Source organism: Bos javanicus, chromosome 3 (assembly GCF_032452875.1).
Source record: "Bos javanicus breed banteng chromosome 3, ARS-OSU_banteng_1.0, whole genome shotgun sequence".
Lineage (NCBI taxonomy): Eukaryota > Metazoa > Chordata > Mammalia > Artiodactyla > Bovidae > Bos > Bos javanicus.
The window spans coordinates 11,699,633-11,710,870 of NC_083870.1; the positions used below are offsets into that span (position 1 = coordinate 11,699,633).

Sequence of the window (11,238 nt, forward strand, 5' to 3'; positions counted from 1 at the left end):
TTTATTTTTATAATTTCTATATTGCTGTTTTCCAGAAGCTGAATCTGGGTTTGTATCTGACAGATTCTTAGAGGCACTACCAATTTAGACGCTCTATACGTTAGATCCAGAGCTGAGGTTTCTTGAGTTAAGTGATGATGTGATTTTGAGATGCAAATCAACATGAGGGCCTACCAATTACAACCTCTCATAAGTGAATCTATTTTCACCACCCCGACCATATCTCCTGTCAGCCTTGAGACAACTCCCATCAGAACCTCCCACACTGAGCTAAAAGATGGGCTTAATTCTGTTTTATGTTTATCTTATGTCCTCTCTCAGAGTCCCAGCTTAAAGTAGATCTACTGTTTGACTCCCTATTTTGGTGGGTCTTGAACCTTAATTTCTGTCTGCCTCATCCTGTGATTCCCTCATATCACTAGCTGGATTTGTAATTCCATCCAGATAAATAAATATCCTCCATGTAAAAGACATTTTTAGTACTTCATTTCTCTCAGGATTCTTTCTTTCTCTCAGATTATGACCTGGAAGTTCCGACAATGCTTTCAGCTGATAAATACGCATTAAGGAAAATTTTTAAATATTCCCCAGCAATTTCAGTTGTTTCAGAAAGAGCATTTGTTTAAATAACCAGAGTAGTCAATAGAAGAAATAGAAATTCTCAGCAATTCTCTTTAGTCTTTTTTCATTGAATATCTTAGGTTTAGTCATTCAGTAGTTTCTACTTAGCTTTCTTATTATCAGTATTTTTATTCATAACTCATTAGTCAAATCTTAGCCCTGGTTATGTTTAAGAAAATCTTCACTGTGAGGTGCTCATCTTTATAGCTTTGCTGTCTCTTCACTGACACATGCTTCAGTTCAGTCGCTCAGTCATGTCCGACTCTTTGCAACCTCATGAATTGCAGCACACCAGGCCTCCCTGTCCATCACCAACTCCCGGAGTTCACTCAAACTCACATCCATCTAGTCTGTGATGCCATCCAGCCATCTCATCCTCTGTCATCCCCTTCTCCTCCCGCCCCCAATCCCTCCCAGCATCCGAGTCTTTTCCAATGAGTCAACTCTTTGCATGATGTGGCCAGAGTACTGGAGTTTCAGCTTTAGCATCATTCCTTCCAAAGAACACCCAGGACCGATCTCCTTTAGAATGGACTGGTTGGATCTCCTTGCAGTCCAAGGGACTCTCAAGAGTCTTCTCCAACACCACAGTTCAAAAGCATCAATTCTTTGGTGCTCAGCTTTCTTCATAGTCCAAATTGAAGAAAGTAGGGAAAACCACTAGACCATTCAGGTATGACCTAAATCAAATCCCTTATGATTATACAGTGGAAGTGAGAAATAGATTTAAGGGACTAGATCTGATAGATAGAGTGCCTGATGAACTATGGACGGAGGTTCGTGACATTGTACAGGAGACAGGGATCAAGACCATCCCCATGGAAAAGAAATGCAAAAAGGCAAAATGGCTGTCTGGGGAGGCCTTACAAATAGCTGTGAAAAGAAGAGAAGTGAAAAGCAAAGGAGAAAAGGAAAGATATACCCATTTGAATGCAGAGTTCCAAAGAATAGCAAGGAGAGATAAGAAAGCCTTCCTCAGCGATCGGTGCAAAGAAGTAGAGGAAAACAGCAGAATGGGAAAGACTAGAGATCTCTTCAAGAAAATTAGAGATACCAAGGGAACATTTCATGCAAAGATGGGCTCGATAAAGGACAGAAATGGTATGGACACATGCTTCAGTATGCCTCTTATTACACACAGTTTTGCTACCCTGCTACGTCAGATGGATTCATGTAATTTATTTATCTTTGTATCACTTTAATATCTAACCATGCTTTCCAAAGCACAGCACTCAATGAATGGTCACTGAATAAAAGTCATTCCCTTATAATAATTCTTTTAAGGGAAATAATAAATCCAGTTGTTTGGCTTTTTATTCAGTATATGCCTTTTCCAGTAGTCATGTGCAATCTGACATTTGGACCATAAATAAGAATTGATGTTTTTGAATTGTAGTGCTGGAGAAGACTCTTGAGAGTTCCTTAGACAGCAAGAAGATCAAACCAGTGAATCCTAAATAAATCAATACTGAATATTCATTGGAAACACTGATGCTGAAGCTGAAGCTCCAATACTTTGGTCACCTGATGCAAAGAGCCAACTCATTGGAAAAGCCCTTGGTGTTGGGAAAGATTGAGGGCAGGAGGAGAAGGGGATGACAGAGGATAAGATGGTTGGATGGCATAACTGATTCGATGGACATGCATTTGAGCAAACTCCAGAAGACAGTGAAGGACAGGGAAGCTTGGCATCCTGCACTCTGTGGGGTTGCAAAGAATCAGACATGATTTAGTGACTGAATAACAAATTGGGTATAGAAGCAAGACACAGCTTACCAGTGTAATCCCCCACAGTGTCAAACATAGCTACATTCACCAACCCCTGCCTCCATGTCTTATGCTTTATCAAATCAACCTTCAAGTAAATCTGCAGGTTGGTGAACTCGATTTCTCTTGGCATATCAGTGTTTTGTAATTTTTCTTTTTTCTTTTTTTTAATTAAGAAATAACTTTATTAAAACACAAAGTGAAATACTGTAGATAGGTATTATTATTTTCAGAAATATTTTGAAAACATGTTCAGAACTAGTTTGTTTTTTATTGTTATTATTTTTAATGCATTTATTTATTTATTTGATATAAATTTATTTATTTTAATTGGAGGTTAATTCCCCTTATGCCAAAAGAATTCTTATTTACAGTTTTCATGCTTTACCCACATAGAGTTTTTTTAAATCTATATTATTCTCTTCTGATATTAGATAAGATGTTCTTGTCCAAGTTTAGTCATTTATCTTTTGCTTTAGCTCTCCTCGTCTCAGAGGGCCCCAGTTCTTAGAATCCCAGAAGGCTATAAATACTCTCCAACCTAATTACAGACTCTGAATTGACATATGAATAGAGACTGGGCTAATTTCAGCTTCTTATTTAAGACTTAAAAAGGTTAAAACATCTGCATGTCCAAATAAAGCCATTATTAAATATTTCAGCACATTTTTTCCCAATCTTTTACTCCTTTAGGACAGATGACATTACTTTTACAAGTAAACTTCTACTGCCACCTCTTTCCACGTTCAAAAGACCTACAGGACTGTGAGTCCTCAAAATTAATCATATGTCAACTTCCTTGATCATTTGAATATAAGTGGGTAAGTGTAATCTCTCTATCAGTTACTACCTGAAGAAGAAACTGTTTTCCACCAAGGATTTCAGATTGAATGCATTTGCATCATAGTTTTTAGTATTATGAAAAAGATTCTATACCAGAGTCAATTTTTCTAACAAAAATATATGCTATTTTTCTTAAAATAAAATAAGATTTTTACTCCTATTGAGTCTGCATATACACATAAATGGAAACATATATACACATACCATGCCATATATGAAATTTAAAAACTGAGAAATCAAGCAATAAAAGTAACTAGGGGGCAAGAAAGCTCATCATCATAGGTTTATTTAAAAAAATAATTTGGGGAATAATAAAAATATTATGAATAATATGGATTATAGTAAAAGAGCAAAGAATACATTCTAGATAAAAATCATAGTAGATGAGAAAACTAAAGAAGAATTAAAGGAGAAGCTAGGGAGAATTTAAGAATGCCATTATTTGTTATTATGTTTTGTTTAGAGTCTGTTATGTGTTCCAAACTGTGGTGGAGGCAGCAGATCATTTGGGATATATTGTTATGGGTCTCTTTCCCCAAAGAAACAATCTACAGAGGGATATGATATAGATAAATGGATGATAGTTAGATAGATAGGTAGAAAATAAGAGGTATAAATTAATTCTAAAAATACAAAAGATGGTATCTAACCCATACTCCATACCAGTATGATTTTAAGATCTCTAAGTGTTATGAAGAGAAAGAGCATTTTTATGGATGCTAGTAGCCAGAGAAGGTGTACTGAAAAACAGGGATTTGGATATAGAAAACAACAATTTATATAAGTATGTGAAACAGCATGAGAGAAAATATAAAAGCAGTACTATGATTGGGGCCAAGAGTGAAGGTTTCTTTAAATATAACTAAATTCTTATTTGAATCACTGAAAGAGAAGCTTATGATTTAGCAGGAAATTGAAAGAAGTTTGATTCACAAAACTGTGATAAAATTAAGCAACGTCTTCTTGTTTTTTCCAGTCTTTGAATCTTTGAATGTATTTACCATATCTTTGGAGAAGGCAATGGCATCCCACTCCAGTACTTTTGCCTGGAAAATCCCATGGACAGAGGAGCCTGGTAGGCTGCAGTGCATGGGGTCGCTAAGAGTCGGACACGACTGAGCGACTTCGCTTTCACTTTTCACTTTCATGCATTGGAGGAGGAAATGGCAACCCACTCCAGTGTTCTCGCCTGGAGAATCCCAGGGATGGGGGAGCCTGGTAGGCTGCAGTCCATGGGGTTGCACAGAGTCAGACACGACTGAAGCGACTTAGCAGCAGCAGCACCATATCTTTGACTTAGCAATTTTCTTATTCCCTTTGTTCTTTTGTGTGTTTTTTTTTTTTTATGCTCCTAATCTAAGTCATAGAAATAATAAATTTCAAGTATAAAATTTTATAATTTAAGAACATTAGGTAATTAATGTTGGACTATTCTAGAAAATTCAGAAATGGGAAAATGAGTTTTACTTGAACAAGCAGCTTAAGATCATGCTTTAGTCTCTTGAAAAAAGTGTGGGGCAGATACTCTTCCATGAAGGTAAAGAATAGATGACATAAAATGTGATAGGAAGGAAGTGGTTTAAATGTTAGAAGACACACAGTGATATATGTCAATTATATCTTAATAAAACTGGGAAAAAGAATTTTGAAAATACATAAAAAGTAAATATAAGGAAATAAAACTACCCATGATTGTCCTACCTCTAGAAATAACAGGCAATATTTTATTTCCTTCCAAAATTAATCTCAATATGCCTATGTGTATTTTATATATATGTATGGGAGATGGTATAGAAATAAAATGTGATTCTACTTTAAAATACAAGTTAGAAAACTTGGATTCTGGTACTGACTCTATTCTTTCAGCATATTATTTATTATTTTTATATTCTGTTGAGGTCAAAAAAATTTTAACCCATGATAAACTAGAAACTATACTACATTCTAAGAATTCAGCTATTAATAAAAAAATTTGCCCCTGCCTATAAAAAATTTATAATCTAGAGAGAGCCAAACATATAAGGAGATGAGCTCAACTCCTTACATTGAATGCAGAGATAAAAATGTTCACAGGTCACTGCTCAGGAGAGGGTGTTTAGTGCCCCTGCATTAGCTGCAGAAGGGAGACAAAACACTTGTGCTATCAACTGGGTTGTGAAGGACAAACTGATGTAGCTTACATAAAACCTCTTGTTTTCTGCCATGTCTGATGCAAAGGAAAAGGGTTACGTTAGCAGGACTGTGGAGCTATCTAACTGAAGGAACCATGGCAGGATGAATAGTGAATGTACCCAGTGTGTCACATCAAACAACTCTCTGTATTTTATAGCCATTAAAGTAGCTAACAAGTTTGATGATGTTGAGTGCTGCAGGTAGTAAGTCTGATTTCTCCTGAATTTTTGAACCAGACTCTCAAAATTGAAAATGACTAGGGCTCTGGATGACTTAGACTACAAGATAATGTGAAATCCCTGAGATGGTCTCTTCTCTTTTCCTTCACCTAACACTTTTTGGCTATTGAAGATTCAAGGTGCATTCCTGTTGCTCCCTTCCTTCCCTCCATTATCCTGGCCTCAGTCTTCCTACTGACTCTATACATTGTCTATGCTAGTTTGATTATGATGGATACTGAGCATTAAAGTAGCTGCATTGGTAGAAAAATGAAAACAAATATTGATAGAGAATAAAAAATAGACTAAGATTTTTGAATATGGAAAATTCAGAACAGAAATATTTTCAAAATTGTAACAGGGATAGTGCAGTATCAAGAATAGGAGATAATGGAAACCAAAGGACACATGTAAACAATGCAAATGACATAAGCCCATGGATGAGGGTATCCACCAAAGTTGCCTTTGTCATCTCAAAAGCCCAGAGTACCGTAGTGCCTAACAAGCTAGAAATAAAGATGAAATTAAAATGGATTTTTGTTATTTTATTACAAAATAAATATTGATCATATTTTGCAATAAAATTGTTTACACATGATAACAACATCTCCCTAAATGAAAGCACTTATTATTAAATTACACTATATAAAATTAAGTGAAGGAAATGTTTAGTAAGTCCTGAATTTTTTTTTTTTTTTTTGCTTTCAACAGGCAATTACAACTGCTTTCTTTCATGTTTTAACTGAACTATGAACTGGTAGAAAATTTTCAAGGGTGGATACGGAGAAAGAGTTGAAGAGATGGTACATTTCCAGAGGCAAATCTGCCACCACAAAGTGACTGATCAGTCTCTAAAAACAAAAGTGCCATAAATAGCCTCATTCATAAGGGAATATTAGAAATGAGTTTACTAATCACAGAATGAGAAATCCCCCTTTTTCTTCAATCACCACTCCTATCCCAACTCCTCTAACATGCCTTCTGACATATCAAATGATGACTTGGATTATCTGACTGTTCTCAAACAAGAATTGTTGCTGAACTTTAAAAAAATATTAATCCTTAAGCTTGCTTTTATTATTGTAGCTGCTCACTGGTTGTATTTGGTCACTGACTTGTGTTTTCCCTACCTGCCCCCACCCCAGCAGGCCATCTACTGTGACTGCCAGTTATCAGAGGACAGGCATATCAAGCTACCAATAATCTTCTGAGCAAACAGATGTTATAATTGGCATGCTGAATTCAGAAATGTGAATGCTTCTAAAGCAATTGTTTTAAAATAATAACATTATTTTTGGAAGTAGCAAGTTTTTCTTGTGTTTGGATAGTAGCTAAAAAGAGATGGAAATATTCTAGCCTACATAAAAGTGAAGTATATTTAGGATCATCAAATTTTAAAAGCTTATTGTTAAATATTTAGAAAATATATCAGAAAGCAAACACAATCAGTTCTAATCTTATTATAAATATGGCTTTGTGTCTTGCTTTTCCTCTTATTATACTAGGAGAATTTTCTAATGTTCTTATATACTCTTTGGCAATATCACACGGTTGCCTCTTTCAATCTTTGTATATTTCTATAATATAGCTAATCATTCTCCTATTTTGGAGGATAATATTTTTAAATTATCAAAAGGAATATGATAAAAAGGTTGAGAGAGAGATCTTTCAATACTCTAGGTCTGAAAATATAATTCTTAAAGGGAAGGCATTGGGGGAATATTCTTTGTACAAAGATACTTATCATTTTCTCTCCCCAAACTCATTCACAAAAGGAAGTTATTCAGATGCAAGGTTTCAATAGAACCGCTGTGGTTACACAGTTCATCCTGGTGGGGTTTTCTAGCCTGGAGGAGCTCCAAGTGCTGCTTTTTGTCATCTTCCTCCTTCTGTACTTGACCATCCTAATGGCCAATGCAATCATCATGACTGTTATCTGCTTCAGCAGGACTTTACACACTCCCATGTATGGTTTCCTATTCATCCTTTCCTTTTCTGAGTCCTGCTACACTTTCGTCATCATCCCTCAGCTGCTGGTCCACCTGCTTTCAGCCACCAAGACTATCTCTTTCATAGCCTGTGCCACCCAGCTCTTCTTCTTCCTTGGCTTTGCATGTACCAACTGCTTTCTCATTGCTGTGATGGGATATGATCGCTATGTGGCAATTTGCCACCCCCTGAGGTACACACTCATCATGAGCAAAAGGCTAGGTTTGGGGTTGGTATCTCTGTCAACAGTCACAGGTTTCTTTATTGCTTTGGTGGCCACCAACCTCATATGTGGCATGCATTTTTGTGGCCCAAACAGGGTCAACCACTATTTCTGTGACATGGCACCAGTTATTAAGTTAGCCTGCACAGACACTCATGTAAAAGAACTAGCTCTGTTCAGCCTCAGCATCCTGGTAATCATGATGCCTTTTCTGCTAATTCTCGTATCCTATGACTTCATTGTTAACACCATCCTGAAGATCCCCTCGGCTGAGGGCAAGAGGAAAGCATTTGCCACCTGTGCCTCACACCTCACTGTGGTCTTTGTCCACTATGGCTGTGCCTCCATCATATACCTTCAGCCCAAATCCAAGTCTGCTTCAGACAAAGACCAGTTGGTGGCAGTGACCTACACACTGGTTACTCCCCTACTTAATCCTCTTGTCTACAGTCTCAGGAACAAGGAGGTAAAGACTGCACTGAAAAGAGTTCTGGGAATGCCTGTGGCAACCAAGTAATCTAATGAAAAATTGAAAAATTAACTAGGAAAGTCATAGAAGAAGTCAAAGGCATGAAAATTTCTTTGTCTTTTCATCAGTTCAATCATGATATGGATAGTATTTCCAATGACTAAGACCACTGTTGCCTTTTTATTTTCTCCTATTTCAGAAGAACTGCAAATGAATCTACATGCTAAATTATCTAATGCCTGTTCCTTTTTTAAAGACGCACGTGGCAAAAAGAGAAAAGCATAATATTTTTTTCAAGGGAAAACACAATACTCAAAATGAAAGTTGGCTAAAGATTGCTTTTCTAGCTGGATAGAGAGAATGGGATGTGAAGTTATTAGAAGCATCCTATCTAGAACCCCAGCACTTACCATATAGCACCATGTACCAAGTTCTATGAAAAGTAGAAAAATTAAGATGAATAAATTGATAATTTATGGAAGTGTAAAAGTGAGTAGGTAGAAAGATAAAAAATGAAAATAAAATGATGAATCACATCTATTAAAAGAATTTGAAAAAAGAATCATGTATACTAAAAGGACAAATATTTATTTCTTCTGGGAAAAAAATGGAATAAACAACTTGAGAAGAAAGAAAAGGAAACTTGAACTAGATTTTAAATGAGGAACAAGATTTCAATCCAAAGAAAATGGATTTTTCAGTGAAAAAAAAATTAGTTGATGCTATCAAAGTTGTGGATTTTCTTCAAAATTTAGAATTTTATTCTGTTAGTTAGAAATTAAATATATTACACTTTTCATTTGTAGTTTTCCTTTGTTTTTATAGTGATTTGTTTTTTCAGTGGATTAATTTTTTTAATAATGAACTTAAGCAATAATAACATCTTTTTATTTGCTAATACAGAGGAACATAATGCTATGGAGAGGCAGAAGTGGCCCTAATATTTCAGTTAACCAGCTCTACAATGGTCATAATGCAAAACTTACATGTATCTAATATTTTATTATAACATTTGAGCAGCAAATACTAAACAATTAATTTTAAATTTCAACTCTATTGATTTCAAGCCATATGATTTGAAACAAGACATTTCAAACTATTGAAACTGATCTGCCCTAATTTTTTTATCTGGACAACTGAGATTTTTTTGAATGAATATGTGGATTATCTAATGAGAACAGTGTTTCTTGTTTGGAGAATCAATTGCTGTGAATTAGACCCTATATCTAGCCCATACTAGAATAAAAATATCCTAATTTCTTAAAATTATAGTGCATCACACAAAGAAAAACTATGCTATTGTTAATTATGTGACTGTGAAAATTACATACAAATAAGGAAATTGTTCTTATAATGCAAGTTGACCAGCATCCTCTATTCCCTCTATAAGGCATGCTGGCTGATTCCCATGGCACAATAAACACTCATGGCTATTAGTTTCTAGTGTACCTGCTGCATATTTCAGCTCTCACAAGTTAAATCACATATGTTTGTTCTCAAGACTGTTTGTGATGGTTGTATTCATTATAGTATTTACTCAACTTGAGAAATATAATTTTGTACCATGTAGTCTGGGGAAAAATGATGTAAAAAAGGATTATCTATTTCTAATACAAGGTTGAATGTTTTGGAAAGATTAAGTATGAGGAAAAAATCACAGAATAAAACAAAATCATAAAAATCTAGAAACATTATTTAGATTTTAGATTATTTTGCAAGTGTCTCTAAGTTCCTGTTCATCTTTAAATTCATCAGAATTTTTCTAATAAACTATGGGCCGTCTTATACTGGATGTGCTCTGAAGAATTCCAATCATTCAGTCTATTAATTAAATACCTTAACCCTAAATTAAAATATTTTAAAACATTTAAGAATTTTGAATTAAAATTTTAAAATATTTAAAATTAAATTCAACAGTTGAGGTGGGAGACACGTACATAAAAACTACCAAATATTGTTGGAAAATTAAATAAGATTTTAATAAATGAAGAGGTATATATGTTATGGGTTGGAACACTCAATACCATTAGCTCAGAGGTAACTGAGCAAATAGATCTATAGATTCAGGATAATTCCTATCAACTCCCAGAAGATTTTTCTATAAAAATTGACAAACTAATCATGAAATGTATATAGAAAGGAATCAAGATAGCCAAAATAATTGTGGGGAATAAAGTAAAATGTATAATGTATGTTTTCTGACTTCAAAGCTTAATCTAAATATTCATTGATCTAGAAAGTATCACACTTGTCTGTAGTTAGACATATAGACAATGGGTATAACTGAGAGTCAGAAAATATAAACTTCAAAAGGCATCATTATGAAAACATAAAAGAACATCACACATAGAGAAAAATATATTTACAAAACATATCGGATGGGCTTTGTATCCAAAATAAACAAATAATGCTTACAATTAAGTAATAAGAGAAACATGGCATTTAAAAAATGGGTGAAGACTTTCAGTAGCACACCTGAGTACTTCCATCATGTCTGACTCTTTGCAGCTCTATGGACTGCAGCCCTCCAGGCTCCTCTCCATGGGATTCTCCAGGCAAGAACACTGGAGTGGTTTGCCATGCCCTACTCCAGGGGATCTTCCCAACCCAGGGATCAAACACATTCCCTTATGTCTCCTACATTGGCAGGCGGATTCTTTACCTCTAGAGCCACTTTGAAAGCCCAACTTTTGGTAAATATTTCATCAAACTGTATTAGTACATAATAGATATATGAAAATGCATTTAAGATCATTAGTAACTCAGTTGTGTCCAACTCTTTGTGATCCCATGGACTGTAGCCTACCAGGCTCCTCTATCCATGGAATTTCCCAGCAAGCACACTGGAATGTGTTGCCATTTACTTCTCCAAGGGATCTTCCCAACACAGGGATCAAACCTGAGTCTCCTGCACTGGCAGGTGTATTCTTTACCAC

The 11,238-nt window shown here is 35.2% G+C and overlaps 1 protein-coding gene across 1 annotated transcript; it reads left to right on the top strand.

Moving 5' to 3' along the window:
• The first annotated feature begins 7,408 nt into the window (after nt 1–7,408).
• LOC133245275 (olfactory receptor 10T2) lies at nt 7,409–8,350 on the top strand. Its single transcript, XM_061413213.1, has one exon. It carries the CDS (start codon nt 7,409–7,411, stop codon nt 8,348–8,350), a length of 942 nt encoding a protein of 313 aa, XP_061269197.1.
• Nucleotides 8,351–11,238: the final 2,888 nt, after the last annotated feature.